General features: G+C 50.5%; 1 protein-coding gene across 5 annotated transcripts in view; it reads right to left on the bottom strand.

The window, feature by feature from the left end:
• Positions 1-1,080: 1,080 nt before the first annotated feature.
• FBXO10 (F-box protein 10) overlaps positions 1,081-14,537 on the bottom strand; it is a 51,854-nt gene continuing 38,397 nt past the window's right edge. For all 5 annotated transcript variants that reach the window (XM_041763439.1, XM_041763435.1, XM_041763436.1 and 2 more), the window contains 6 exons: positions 11,568-11,638; positions 9,696-9,848; positions 8,256-8,525; positions 6,390-6,703; positions 5,150-5,331; positions 1,081-2,906 (listed from right to left, as the gene is read on the bottom strand). In XM_041763439.1, coding sequence (XP_041619373.1) covers positions 2,732-2,906; positions 5,150-5,331; positions 6,390-6,703; positions 8,256-8,525; positions 9,696-9,848; positions 11,568-11,638 — 1,165 coding nt within the window. In that variant the 3' untranslated portion in view covers positions 1,081-2,731. The remainder of the gene's footprint in view (positions 2,907-5,149; positions 5,332-6,389; positions 6,704-8,255; positions 8,526-9,695; positions 9,849-11,567; positions 11,639-14,537) is intronic.

Below are 14,537 nucleotides of genomic sequence, written 5' to 3'. Positions count from 1 at the left end.
GAACACCAATAAAAAATAAATTTATTTAAAAAAATAGTGATGTAAACATTTTAGTTCTGCAACGTTAAATGTCTAGGATAGGATCCTTTTTATTTTTTTATTTTTATCTTTTAAGATTTTATTTTAAAAAAAGATTTTATTTATTTATTCATATGGAGGGGGGCGGATACAGGCAGAGGGAGAAGCAGGTCCATGCAGGGAGCCCGACGTGGGACTTGATCCTGGAGCTCCAGGATCAGGCCCTGGGCTCGAGGCAGTGCCAAACCACTGAGCCACCAGGGCTGCCCGCCCCCTCCCTTTTTTTAATACTTTTATTTATCCATGAGAGACACAGAGAGAGACAGAGAGAGGCAGAGGGAGAAGCAGGCTCCACACTGGGAGCCCGTTGTGGGACTCGATCCTGGGACTTCAGGATCATTCCTGAAGCCAAAGGCAGGTGCTCAACCGCTGAGCCACCCAGGCATCCCCCAAGATAGGATCCTGAGATGGGAAAAGGACATTGGAGAACGACTACATTAGTAGCACTTTAATGTTAGGTAATAACAATGAGCCCATACTGGTTGGTTTTGATGGACAGACCATCTTACAGTCTTTGTGTGGTACCACAGGGGCAGGGAGGGTAATACAGGAACTCTGTGCTACCTGTCTGCTCATTTGTTCTATAAATATAAAACTCTTCTGAAAAATAATTTAAAAAGAGAATTTGAAGAAAAATATTAAGTACTAACTTTCTCCTCAGCTGGCATGCAGATACGACAAAAACTAAGGTGCTGAGTGAAGCCGGGAAAAACAAGTTCATGATCTCAAAACCTTGTCCTCTACTCCAGGTACCATTACTGCTCCTCCCCACATAGCCCAGGGGGTGGGGGGCTGCAATCCACTCCCTGACTTGGCCACCCAGACCCTGGGACCCAGAATTGTGGGAATATGCTGAACAGACGAGGCCGTGGGGGCATCGGTCCCCTTCAGCTGAAGGAGCAGTGCCTCGGGAAGGCTGAGTGGGTGCCTCCATCCAGCCACCTGGGAATTCTAGCATGTACGCAGGCCAAGAAAAGTCTCCCGAGAGGGTTTCTTTTAAAATATATAACTTTATTTTGGTTGCAGAGATTTTCGTAAGCATTCGGTTCACAGAAAAGTCATTACAAAATAACAAAGGCAGCATTTTGTACAGCGACTCACATTGGGGCCACCAGAGAAGTGCAAAGGACAGTGCTGGGGATGGGAGGGGCCGGCGCTCTTGTGCCCAAAGTCCCCAGAGAGAAGCCAGTGCTCCTGGCTCCCTCTAGCTACCCCCTTCCACCCTGCCCAGGAGAGCAGCACCGAGGGCCTGGCACAACCAGCCTGGGAAGCCACTGGCAAGGTGCACAACAGCCACCCCGACAGGCTGGCGAAGGCCCTGCATGAAAGGCTGAGTGGTAGGGGGGTTGCTCCGGCTGAGCCAGTCCTGCATTCAGCCCCCCATCCTCAAGCGGGTGAGATCTGAGCCCACCTGGCGCTGGAACCCTGACACATTCACAGTACGGTTCCGTAAAGCCCTTTGGGAGGCCCTTCCTCCCCTCACTCAGGCTACTAACCCTACCCCACCCCTGGGCTGGGAACTGGGGACAGACCGTGAGACCTGGTCCTGCTCTCCAGGAGCTCACAGGCAGGTGAGTGGGACAGGGATGGACCCAGAAAACTTCAAAGCAAGGCAGAAAGTGCTCAGTACCTGAGAGGGAGCAGAGAAAGGGCAGCAGAGCCTCAGAGGAGGAAGAGCATTGTCACTGTAGGGAGGGGAGCTCTGGAGAAGGCAGTGTCTCAGCTAAACCTCACAGACTAGGCGGGACATGGACAGGTGCAGATGGCAAGGGCATGCCAAGAAGGGGACAGAGCACGGGCCAAGGCACAGAGTGGGGAACCGTGGTAGGTCAGTGACGCAGGCAGTTATCCATGAGAGCACGGATACAGACAAGGGGTCCTGGGCGCCTCCATCTCCAGAAGTCTGGTGCCAGGAGGGGCAGCTAGTAGGGGCATGCGCAGACTCTGAACCCCCACGCTGCAGGCCCCGAGTTCGGGAGCTCCCTGAGGGCAGAGTGGAGTCTTGTGCATCCCTGCCCTTCCCAGCCTGGCACCTGGGCTGCCCAAAGGAGGCCTTCTCCACACTGCCCTTCTGTTTCAGCATGTCCCTGGTCATCCCGGGGGCAGCCATTCCAGAAGGGCTCCCAGTCCCCCTCATGGTCCATGTTCAAGTTTCAACTCCTCTAGCCTCTGCAGACCGCCGGGAGGGGGTGGCCGTGTCCTTGCAGGCATCAAGATGGGTCCAGGAAAGGGGAAGCCTCTGGGGCTCTCTCCACCCCACCAGAATCACCTCCTCCCTCAGGAGTCCATCTGCTCCTTCCTGACAAGAGTCCAGGTTTGGTGTGTGTAAAATAAAACTTCCTTGTCATTTAAAGACTCAACTAAAGCTTTAGTATCAATTTTCCCCAACTCTTCATAACCTCTATAAGAACTTCAGTGACAGGAAACCCACCCATCTCTCTCTTCATCCCCAGGAAGCCAGTTTTCTCTGGGGTTCAGGGAGGCAGAGGACCAAGAGGGGCCCAAAGTCCCTCAGATACTGCTTCTTCCATCCTGACGCTGCCTTTACCTCCTGGCTCAGCTGAACACCCATCAGAGCCTAGTGCGGGGTGTGGGGCTGCTGCTCCCGGAGTCTGGACAGCCCTCCAGTCGCCCCACTCCACGGCTCCCATCCTTACAGAATGGTGCAAAAGACGCTGCGGTTGCTGTGGTAACCACCTTCCACACGGGCTGTGATCCTAGTCGCCATGGCTGTCACCTTCTGCCCACTGTGGGCTGCAGAGGGCCCTCGGATAGAGCTTTCCAGGTGAGGCCGGGCTGGTGGGTTCACCAGGCGCCATGTGTCAGACCTGGAGGTGCAAAATGCCAGTCCATGAACTCTGAGAGTCTGGAGCATTTGCTGAATGCCCTGACAATCTCACCTTTGGCTCGAGCTCACCGGGTCCAGGTGTAGGTCCTGCCTCCAAGTTAGTGATACAGCTTAAGGAGGTGGGCACGTGTGGAGCTGAGGCAAAAGTCCTGCATTCTGGCTCCAGCTGTGCTTTCAACTCTGCACGTAACCTTGGACCAGTTCCCTCTATAAGCTTCAATCTCCCTGTCTCTATAAGGACCTGGAGAACATCAGGGACTTTCTCCTCTTCCATTCCTCCCCTATCCCGGTGTATGACACACATGAGGATGGCAGCTTTATTCATAGTCACCTGAAACTGGAGACTACGTACGTACCCTTCAGCTCATGGTTGGACAAACTGGTGCATCCATATGATGGAATGCCACTCAGCAACAAAAAGAGTGAATGAACCGTGACACCACGGGCAAATCTCAGGTGCATCAGGCTAAGTGAGAGAAGCCAGACTTGAAAGACTACATACTGTATGATTTCCGTTTTTATATGACATTCTAGAAACCATAAATCTATAGGGAACAGAAGTTGTTGAGTTCTTATGGAGATTATGAAGGGTCAGGGAAAGCTCTGGTCAGGGCTTTCTGTCATTTGAGTTATAAGGAACCACTTCTTATACCAAATCCTAAATTCTTTAAGCCACTGACAGTGTCTTCTGCATTTTTTTTTAAAGATTTTATTTATTTATTAATGAGACACACAGAGAGAGAGGGAGAGACATAGGCAGAGGGAGAAGCTCCCTGCAGGGAGCCCGATGTGGGACTCGATCCCAGGACTCCAGGATCACATCCTGGGCTGAGGCAGGCACTAAACTGCTGAGCCACCCGGGTGTCCCTCTTCTGCACATTCTTATGATGATTATGTTACAATGAGAAGGACTGTAAAGGTGTGGATAGTTAGAAGCTGGCTATGTAGGCTAAGTGAGGAGCCTGGAGGTATGTTCAAAGAATTGCCAGCATTCGAGTTTGGAAGCAGAAAGTGAGCCTGGAAAGGAAAATTAGGACTCAACGGTGCACAGTGGATAATGCCAGGCTGACAGGTCTGCGCTGTCTGTATCCTGGGGTCTCCACAGAGGCAGGAGGAAGCAGACTCCTGGGAGTCCGTGATATGATCTGCTGGGATGTGGGCAGAAAAGATTAGAATTTCTATTTTTTTAAAAATACTTTATAAGTATACTATGTGAGGTTTCCTCAAAACTGTTTTTACTGAAACTGTATATAATTTAAAAAGGAATAGCGATCACTACTGTAGAACAGGGGGATCCCTCAGAGGTTTTTGACCATGGATGTGACATGACCAGAGCTGATTTAGACAGATTAATCTGGCAGGATGCACAGGACAGCCTGCAGGGGTGGGGCGGGGCGGGGCGACCAGGCAGGAGGCTGGCGCCGCAGGACAGCTATTCACGGTGGAGGAGTAACACCGCCAGCACCGGGATAACGATCGTTACCTTCGTAACCAGGCTAGCAGAGCACCACGCAAGCAGAACCGAGTCCATCCATACACAAGTGCAACAGCATCCTGGCAACGGGCCACAGTTCAGGGTGAGGGGTGCTGAGACACGAACAGGGGTGATGGCCATTGGGAAGAGGAGGTGTCAGAATTGAGAGGCCCTAGTAACTGTGTGACTGAACTCTGATGTTGGGAGAAGTTGGTCGCAGAGGTCTTGCTGCCAGAACAGAGTGGGGAGAGATGGGGATATCACTGAAAGGGGGTACAGGGAAGGATGGTGAGGGGTTCGGGGCAGAGGAGTGTGAAGCCATGGTGCCACACAGAGGCAGAGGCAGTAAAACCAAGTGAGAGCAGCAGCACCAGGTAGTTAACATTTTTGGAATACCCCAGACTGTCTGCTAGGTCATGGGACCTGATTTTATTGTAAATCGGTGCCACAATGCGGACATTAGTAAGTGAACTTCATTGAGGCTCCAGCTGGTGAGTAGCTTGCCCGAGGTTCCACAGCCAGTGGCTGGCAGAGCTGAGGTCTGCAGCCACACACAGCGGACTCTTAAAGCCCGTTTCCTCCCAGGGAGGCGGGCGCAGGGCCTCAGCACCAACTGGCATGACCTGATCAGGGCTGAAAGCTGGCAGGACCACAGGGAGCAAAGGGAGCCACGGTCGCTGGGCCTGGCTTCTTTAGTGACCTCACTGTGGTTCTGGAAGACCACAGGCAGACAGACCCCAGACACTTACTTTTTTTTGAAGACCAAGAACTTGTTGTTCTGCAGGATACATTCTCGGTTGTTTGAGATCTGCTGAAAGATGGTCTTGCTAGTCTTGCCCTGGAAGATGATGTTCTCCTGCACCAGGGCCTTGGCACGGCCCCGCACTGCAATGCCATAGGCCCGGAATGAATGGATTCGGTTCTTTATCACCTGGGAGAGACAGTCAGTCTGTCATACCTCAGGGACTGTGGGGAGCCAGATAAGGCAAACATCAGTTATAAAACTGAGGGGTGAGAGCACACTAGGTAGGGCAGCACTGAGCCCTGGGAGCTCAGGGAAGGGCGGTGGAGATCAGGGCAGGCTTCCTGAAGGGGATGGCAGGTAAGCTGCAGGAGCTTACCAGGTGCAGCGCAGAGGACAGCTGCTCTAGGGTGAAGGAGCAACATGCAGAGGCCTGGCAGGGAGGGGAGGTTGTACCAGAGGCAAGGACCCTGGCACCCTGACCGAGGCAACAGCGTGTCCCCCATCCCTTCCTCAGTATTCACAGGTCGAGCCAATGAATTCTTTACTCCTCGCCTAAGTCACTACTCATGAAGCTGCAGAGCCAAAGAGAGGCTTTGGGATGGTAATTTCCCAAGTACAGGGACGGGGTGCGTCGGGCTCAACAAAAAACCCTAGCACCCAGTAGTACAGTGCTTTCCAAAAAAGGGAGCTCAGAGCTCACCTCTGGGGAGCAGATGCAAAACATACTGTGGGAAGTGCTCTTTGAAGTGGGGGTGGGCATGAGCACCCCTGATGTCCAGAAAAGGGGTACCTCAGCCTCTTGAAAAAAGTGACGGCCCAGCTATAGGACTGAGGTAGAGAAAGGGGAAAAGGCGATGCCGGGTATATAGGGAGCAGTGTGCACACAGGACCTCTTCATTAACCACCTACTGCATACTAGGTCCTGTGGGAGACTGTTCTGTTAGGGGAGGGCTGAAAGAGCCCTGAGCTTGACCTGGAGACCACAGAGATGCCCCCAGGAGCACCCGCACCCTGGTTCCCTGCTGGGGACTCCTGTCTGTCCTTCAGGACTCAGTGCATGTGCTCCTCCCATGTGAAGCCCCGCTGCGTCTCCCAGGCTGGGTGTGGGCAGGAGGAATGTCGTCCCTGTGGTGCTGAGTGCTTCGGGCTTCTCAGGAGCTAGAGTATGAGGGCTGTCCTAGGGCTGAGCCCTGTGCTGGCACCACGCAGTGTACACACACACACATGCACACATACACACACACCTTTGTGTCGGACCTGGGCAAGAGCTGCAGCCCGCTGCCCCGGTTGCCAATGATGTCATTTTCAATGACCACGGTGCTGTCACCCTTGGTGATGATGCCGTGACCTCTGTTGTCATAGATACCGTTGCCCCGGAGCTCCACCTTGCACTGGGCCTCGACCTTGACCCCACTCTGGCGGTTGCAGGAGATGCTGTTGTTGGTCACGCGGGTGAGCTGGCCGCTCTGGGCCACGGTGATACCTCTGTCCCCGTTAGCATGGATCACATTGGTGACGACGTGCAGTGCCTCACTGCTCTGGACGTAGAGGCCTGAGGCTATGGGGGGGAAGGGTTGGGTAGTAGTCAAGAAAAACTTTCGCGGAACTGTGCACCCCAGGAGAGAAGTGGGGAAGAAGAGGCAGCGACACTTAGAACCAGCCCCTAGGAGTTACACGTCTTTTAAGACGGATGACAAACTGAGCAGGAGGAAAGCCAGGAACAAGGAAGTGCTGTTCCTTCTGAACAAGTGCTCAGGAAACAGAAAAGTGATGCCAGACTCCTTGGGCTCAGCTGCTCGTGCCACCCAGGCTCTCCTCCTGTGCTCGCGCGCCTCCCAGGTCACCATCCTCCTGCTATTTGCACCTCCTGCAACGGGGTGCTCATTACCTGTTAAAGCTGCCCATTCCACCTCCACAGAGTTGGAATCTGCCTCCTGATTGTTTTGGGACATACTCTTCACAAGGGAAATTCTGTAATTTTTGAATACAAAAATTTATAAGCTAAATATCTAAAATATATTAGAATTTTGAAAAGAAAATGGTATCTGGAATTGTATATGCTTAGAGACACTACAATGCTTTTAGAAAAGCAGCATAAAAATCAGCAGGCTTAGAGCCACATGACTTGGTCAGGAAGAGACAGTGTGGCAGGGGGACCCGGGGGTGAAGAGGACAATAACTCCCCAGTGGTGACATGCACCCAGCATGAGAGCAAGAGGCACTGGCAGTGCTGGGGTGGAGGGGGTGTGCAGAGGCCAACAGCGGTCCTAGGGGAGCCAGGAGTCTGCAAGTTCTAGCCACCTGCCTGCCACTTCTCCTGTCCTGATGGAGAAGAGCAAATATAAATCAAGTCTCTGTGAATTTATGTGACTTTGCCTGTCCCTCAGACAGGGCCATATGGGGAAAACCCTGAGCTGGGAGGGGACAGAACTCGTTTTCTGCTGGCTCCCACTCTCCCTGCCCTCTGCTGTTCCCAGGGCAGGAGCCTCCGTCGGGAGCCCTGGCCTTGGATCAACTCTGTACATTCCCACCACTCCCCCTCACCTCAATTCAATAAACAATGAATGAATGTTAGTTTTTATCCAGTTTAAGATAACTGGATAACCCTTATTCTCTGTATAACAAAGAAAAAACCATGATATGCCATCAATTGCAAATGCATGTCCTTAGATGTTAAAATGTGGACAAAGTGTCTTAGAATGAGTTAGAAACATGTATGTGGGGTGTGGGACTTGGTGGGGCACTGACAGCGACAGCGGTGAGGTTCAGCTCCTTGCCTCATGTTCAGAGCCTATCAGAGCTGACGAAACAGCCACAGAAAACAGCTCCCGTCCCAGGGCCCCCAGTAAGTGAGAGGGTAAGGATGGAGGGCACATTCACAGTGGGCTTTGAACTTCAAGTTGTTTGGGCTGTGTGGATGGGGGAAAGGGAATTTCAGGCAACAGAAATAGCAAGAGCTAGGCAGGACTGGAGGTCAGGAAAGAATGGATTTACATTCAGGGAAGAATGTAAATCCAGAGGTCTGGGGTATCAGGTGAATGACCAACAAAGCGAGAAGGGTACCTACGGCAGTGTGAGCACAGAAGGCTCTGGAGCAGGGACACACTCACCTCCATTGTGGTTAATACTGTTAGACTCAACGAGAGCTATGGTGACAGGCCGGCGCAGCGGGTCGTCATCTTTCTCCAGCTCCGGCTCCCAAAGGATGGCATCTCCGTCCTCGCTGAAGTTCTCCTGGGCTCCATGACCTCCAGGGAACTCGCCAGAACCATCTTTTTGGCTAAACACTGCCACTCCATACAGGCCATTGTAGCTGACGTGGTTACTGGTGACGTGGGGCAGGCTGGACGACATCATCCACACACCACAGCCCTTATTAGCTGGGACAGGAAAAGGAGCTGGTCACAGGCCCTGAGCAGTGGGGGAGGCAGCCCCAGTGCCTCCCCAAGAGGGGAAGCAAAGATGGCACCGGCCTCGGAGACGGAGGCCCTGGTAAGCTAATGGCCTTGGGTAAGTCACTCTATGACTGGAGGCTTCTCCTTCATATAAGAGGGTAACAATCAGGTCAGTCTCACAACCAGAATCATCCCATAGGGTGTAAAAGTGCTCTGGGAACAGTGAAGGCCACACTTCCAGGTGAGAAGCACACAAGCCCAGAGGGACAGTGCCAAAGGGACCTCAGAGTTCATCCAGCGCAACCCCATCCTGCAGAGAGATGGAGGTGGCCTCTGAGTCCTAGCCCTACCACTTCCTAGCTACGTGACCTTGAGCAGATTATTGACTCTCCGTGTCTCAGTTTTCTCATCTGCACAATGACCGTATCTACCTCAGAAGGCAGTCAGGAGGTTTGAATATGATAGTGCATATAAAGCACCTAGCAAAGGACACATGTCAGCTATTATTATTAGAGCTGCAGTCCAGAGGGTAAGGCTTTGCTCGAAGTCACACATGAGTGAGAACAGTCTCCTTTCTAGGGCTATCCTAGTTCTTCTTCTATTAGATTTCTTTTTTTTTTTTAATTATTTTTTATTTATTTATTATAGTCACACAGAGAGAGGGAGAGGCAGAGACACAGGCAGAGGGAGAAGCAGGCTCCATGCACCGGGAGCCCGACGTGGGATTCGATCCAGGGTCTCCAGGATCGCGCCCTGGGCCAAAGGCAGACACTAAACCTTTGCCACCCAGGGATCCCTTCTATTAGATTTCTAGTTCTTTGGATCAGAAGAAAGGTAAGAGTTAGATGCCCATGCGTCAGAGCCTCAATGGCCCTGTCCTCACACAACTCCCACCTTCTGCTATTTTAAATGGGGATGAAGCTCTCTGCTTTGCTGACCCCTTGGGTTACAAGGGGATTTAGTAGTGGCTTTTGTATTCGGAGAGGGGCTGTGTGGCTGTGGCCTGAGACTGACACTGTCCTTCAGGGCGTATTTGCGGCCCAGGGACAGGCAGTGACTTTCTCTGCACTCACCAGCTAGAGATGGAACCTGGGCTCCCTGCCTCCCTGGCTGGGCTGGACCCCAGACCCCTTCCCCCAGGAATGGGCGCCTCACCATAGATGGTGTTTCCTTCTATTAGCCCTTTGCCTTCATCCCCCACAACCACGCCATCGGAGTAGCCAAAACAGATGAGGTTGCTCCTGAGGACTGGGACTCCTCCACGGCGGATGTCTACACCTCCCCATTGGTTCTCACGGATGACATTTTCTATGGAAAGGCAAAGGAGAGGATCAAGACCCAAGGGCCACCCATAGTGGCCATGAGGATTGGACAGCTTGGAAAGGACCTTCTGGACCAGGACACCCAGGCTGCACCCTGTCAACAGCACCCTGAATCTTGCCTGGTGCTTGACTTTGCAGGGACTGGAGTGCTGTCGGCTTTCCTCCAGGGCAAGGTCTGTATGCACCCTGTGCTCTCGTGTCTCTAGGACCCACTCTATCCAGTGGCCTTCGGGACCAACTAAGAATAGACTGGCCTTGAAGTTCCGGGCCCAAGGCCAGGTAGGGCCGCCTGTCGTGGCGGCTGTTCCTGGAGGGCGGGGGCAGAATCCAGCCACTTCCCTCTGGTCAGGAGAGGACTGACTGCAGCCTTGCTCCCCTCTCCTCATCCACCACCTCTGCGGGAGTGGGCTGAAGAGGCCCAAGGTGAGCCCAGCGCTATGGCTGGACAGACCTCAATGGCCCGAGAGACCCCGTGTGCCCGGTTCCTTCCTGCCTTTTTGACCCCATCTCACCCCTTGCCCCCCTTCACCACACCCAGTCACAGGAGTGCCGTCCCTGCTCTCAGGCATGCCAGCTGCGTTCCACAGGCAGCTCCGCACAGAATTCCGGTTCTCTGCCCAGGCTTTGTCCCGTCACTCAGGTCTGGCTTGCATGTCCCCTTCTCGGAAAGGCCTGCCCTGACCACACAATCTTAAATATACCCACATAGTTCCTCTATTACCTTATTTTAATTAATTTCAATAAATTATTTTTTTTAATTTCAATAAATTATATATTTGATATACTATATACTTATATATAATAAAATTTAAATATATATTTATGTAAATATAAATAAAATTAATGTATAATTATTACTTAATCTCTAGAGCACATATCACCCAGATACGTTTCTTTTGTGTATATGTGTGTGTGTGCATGCTTTTGTTTTCCCCTCCTAAAATGTCAGTGCCCAACAGCAGGAACCTAAGGGAGCCCGTTTCACAGATCTGTTTTGTTCACGACTGTGTCCCCCCTCCTGCATAGAGTGTGTGCTCAATAAATGTCTGACGAATGAAGGAAGTCTGGATTCAGTCAGAGGAATTCACCAGGCCAATCTTTTATGTCCTGGGTAAGGCTATTCTCTGTGCTGAGGCTACACTGAGGTACCACGTAGACTTGATCCTGATCTTAGAGAATTTACTGCCTTATAGTGAAGGAGACTGACACACAGATCACTAAGAAATTAAGTAAGATGTCCTACAGAGCATGCCTGCTGGGTCCCCTGAGTGTCTGCGTGTACAATGGGAGGTCAGGGCAGGCTTCCCTGAGGAAGACATTCAGGCTGAGACCTGAAGGATGAGCAGGAGTTGGTCAGGCAGGGGGGAAATGGGGATGGATTTCCAGAGCAGGCACAAGCCTATACAAACGCCAAGAGGAGGGATTCAGTTTGTGTGCCATAAATCTTCCTGACAGGGTTATGTGAGCCATACAGTGAGCTCCTCTGAGCAGAGGGCCGGCAGACAGCAGACACTCTCTCCCTGTTAGGCCCTCCTTGTGACAAGCATGGCCGGTGCATGGAACCGGCGTACTAAGGGGCTAGCCGTCTTTTCAAAGGAAAAAGCCAGTAGTCAGGGTGAAGGACTGGCTGGGGGCAAGGCCAGGGACGTTGGCTTGGCTGCTGATTGCTTGGCTGGCCACGGCTCTAGGAGGTTCCCACTCCTACCTGTGATGAGGCCTTTGCCATTCTCATTCACTGCTATGCCAGCTGCACGGCCCTTGAAAATGTGGTTCCCGCTAAAATGGAAGAAGAAGAGAGTTAAGACCTGACCAATGTCATGTGTCAAAGTCAATGGCTGCCCAAGGTGACTACCTTCTCTTGTGCCCTTCCCCAGATGACTCAAGTCCACAGGGGCATAAAGCATTTTCTGAAGTCCTACAAGCTAGGCATTTAAAAATCATCTGTTATCCTGGAGACAAACTGATCCAAAACTAATAAACCTGCAACTATGGCATACAAGTACAACAATATTCACATTTCTGTGACCTCTCTTGACTGTTGCTCACATACACAGTTTGAAATGCATGTCATCGTGGTACCCAGGTGACAAGTCAAGTCTTGGTAGTGTCAAGAATTCCTAGGAGACTGTGTTAAGCTTATTTGGGCATGATTTGTGTCCAAAGCCTGAATCATTCTCTGCCTATAATGAGCCTACAATCTTCTATTTGTATCCAACAGCTGTTCTTTACCTTTTCTGTTAATCGCCCATCCACTGAATGACAACATAATGACATGCCTTAAAAGAAGAAAAGCAGATTCTTAAAAGGGGGGTTTTAAGAATATCAATGTGGGGAAAAAAAAGAAAAAAGATTATCAGACAATGTGCATGTGAAACCTAACGGGCTGGGTTAGCCACATACGGAAAATACAGGAAAACACGTTCCTGCTCAGAGAAACACACACAGCCCTCACTGCCATGGAAAGGCCTTATGAATGAAAAACCAGACACCTGAGCATGTTTAAGGGCATGCATTGTTTGTGTTAGTCTCTGCAACTTGGTTTCCTGCCTGTTAAAACAAGGCCAGTCACACCTGGACTTAGCACAATCGGGTTATCCCTGGAGGACAGACATTTGCTATTTGTTATTTTTACTAACAGGAATGCTGTGACCTCCTTTCTTCCTGGAAGGGTACCCACCTCTTGTCTTAGGAGGCAACCCTCCTAATTCCCATCATGTGGCTGAGGTATTTAGGTCCAACTATTCATCTGGCTCTTTAGAGCCTAACACAGGGCCTGGCACCTCACAGAATTTCACTGAGTAGGAGTTGGCTAAGTTTTCCCATCTCTTAGGGCAGGGTCCAAATAGTTTACATCTTTGGGGAAAAAAACCCCAGCAAATTGCGTGTGTGGATACTAGGGAAGCCACATGTCAACTGCACCTACACCATGCTTTTGAGTTGAACAAGTGAAATCATTTGCTAAAAACATCCCTATTTTTGCTCTTAGGTCTGAGGGCTCTGCTTTGATCTGATTACAATTCAATCAGCAGATGGTCACTGTGGATTTTTAGAGTTCATGGTCACAGACAGTCCTTGGGCTAGGGCACACTTCATCCATATTTCTGAGACCTGTGCCAGAGCAGCAAATGCACGGCTGGTGTGTTTCCAATATAAATCTCACTTCCAGAAAGAACCCATGGCCACTTGGAGAAACAAGTATGTGTGTGTACACAGGGAGGGCAAAATAAAGATGAAGAGCTATCAGAAAACATTTAGGAAAAGGGGAGAGATCACTGTTCCAAAAACCAAGGGTGGGACATTTATTGCAGATGTGCCCAACTGAGCCCTGTGCTTCCTTACAGCCAAGGCAAAAAAAGAAACACAAAACATTATAAAACTTTCACTGGCAAAAAAAAGAAAAAAAAAACCCAAAACACAAAACCAAAAAACCCTGCTGTGGTTTGCCTTATCCTGAGATCCACTTCAGGGATCTCAAAACCCTCCCCCAGGTCCCTACCTTCCATCACAAAGAAACATAAACATCACAACCTATACTCTCAAAGAGATTCTGTCATTGTTTTTTAAAGATTTTAAAGTAATCTCTACACCCAGCATGGGCTGGAAAACTCACAATCCTGGGACGCCTGGGTGGCTCAGTGGTTGAGCGTCTGCCTTTGGTTCAGGTCGTGATCCCGGGGTCCTGGGATTGAGTCCTCACATCAGGCTCACTGAAGGGAGCCTGCTTCTGCTTCTCCCTCTCCCTAGGTTTCTGCTCCTCTCTCTGTGTCTCTCATGAATAAATACATAAAATCTTTAAAACCAATCAACCAACCTACCTACCTCACAATCCTAAGATCAAAAGTCACACACTCCACCAACTGAGCCAGCCAAGCGCCCCTCAAAGAGATTCTATTTTAAAAACCAAGACACCAATCTGACTGTAATAGTCCTTGTTCGAAACTCTTCAGCAGTTTCCCAGGACCCACAAGGTAAAGTCCAAACTTCCCAGACTGGTGTATGGCTACTCTAACAAATTACCACAAATGTAGTGCCTTAAAACAACACAAATTTATTACCTTCTTATTTAGGAAGTCAGAAGTCGGAAATGGATCCTACAGGGTTAAATCAAGGTGTAGCAGACGTGTGTTCCTTTGGGAAGTCTAAAGGGAATCCATTTCTTGTTTTTCAGCTTCTAGAGGCTGCCCAGATTTCTTGGCCTATGGCCTCATCACTCTGAGCTGTTTCTGTTGTTACATTTCCTCCTCCTAGCTCATTCTCCTGCTTCCCTAAGGATCCTTATGATTACATCTGGATAAGCCATGATAATCTCCCCATTTTAAGGTTCCTGATGAACACATCTGGAACATCACTTTAACCATGTAAGATAACACGTTCATGGATTCCAAGGATTAGGAAATGGATGTAGCAAGAGAGCCATTACTCTGCATATCATATTCGATATCTCAAGGTCTGTGTCCCAGCATTAACCTGCCTTTGTAGGCTGATCTTCTACTCAACCTCCTGGGCATCTCGTGGCAGACACACATTTATTACCAGGACATACTCTGAATTTCACTGCCCCTGGGCCCAGAATACCATCCCTCTGACCACAAAATCCTACTTACCCTTTCAGCACAACTCAATATCAGCTCCCCTCATGCCCTTCCCTGACTTGCTCAACTGGTATCGTGGCTGG

This window comes from Vulpes lagopus, chromosome 7, assembly GCF_018345385.1.
Source record: "Vulpes lagopus strain Blue_001 chromosome 7, ASM1834538v1, whole genome shotgun sequence".
Lineage (NCBI taxonomy): Eukaryota > Metazoa > Chordata > Mammalia > Carnivora > Canidae > Vulpes > Vulpes lagopus.
This window is presented reverse-complemented; position numbering and strand designations above follow the sequence as displayed.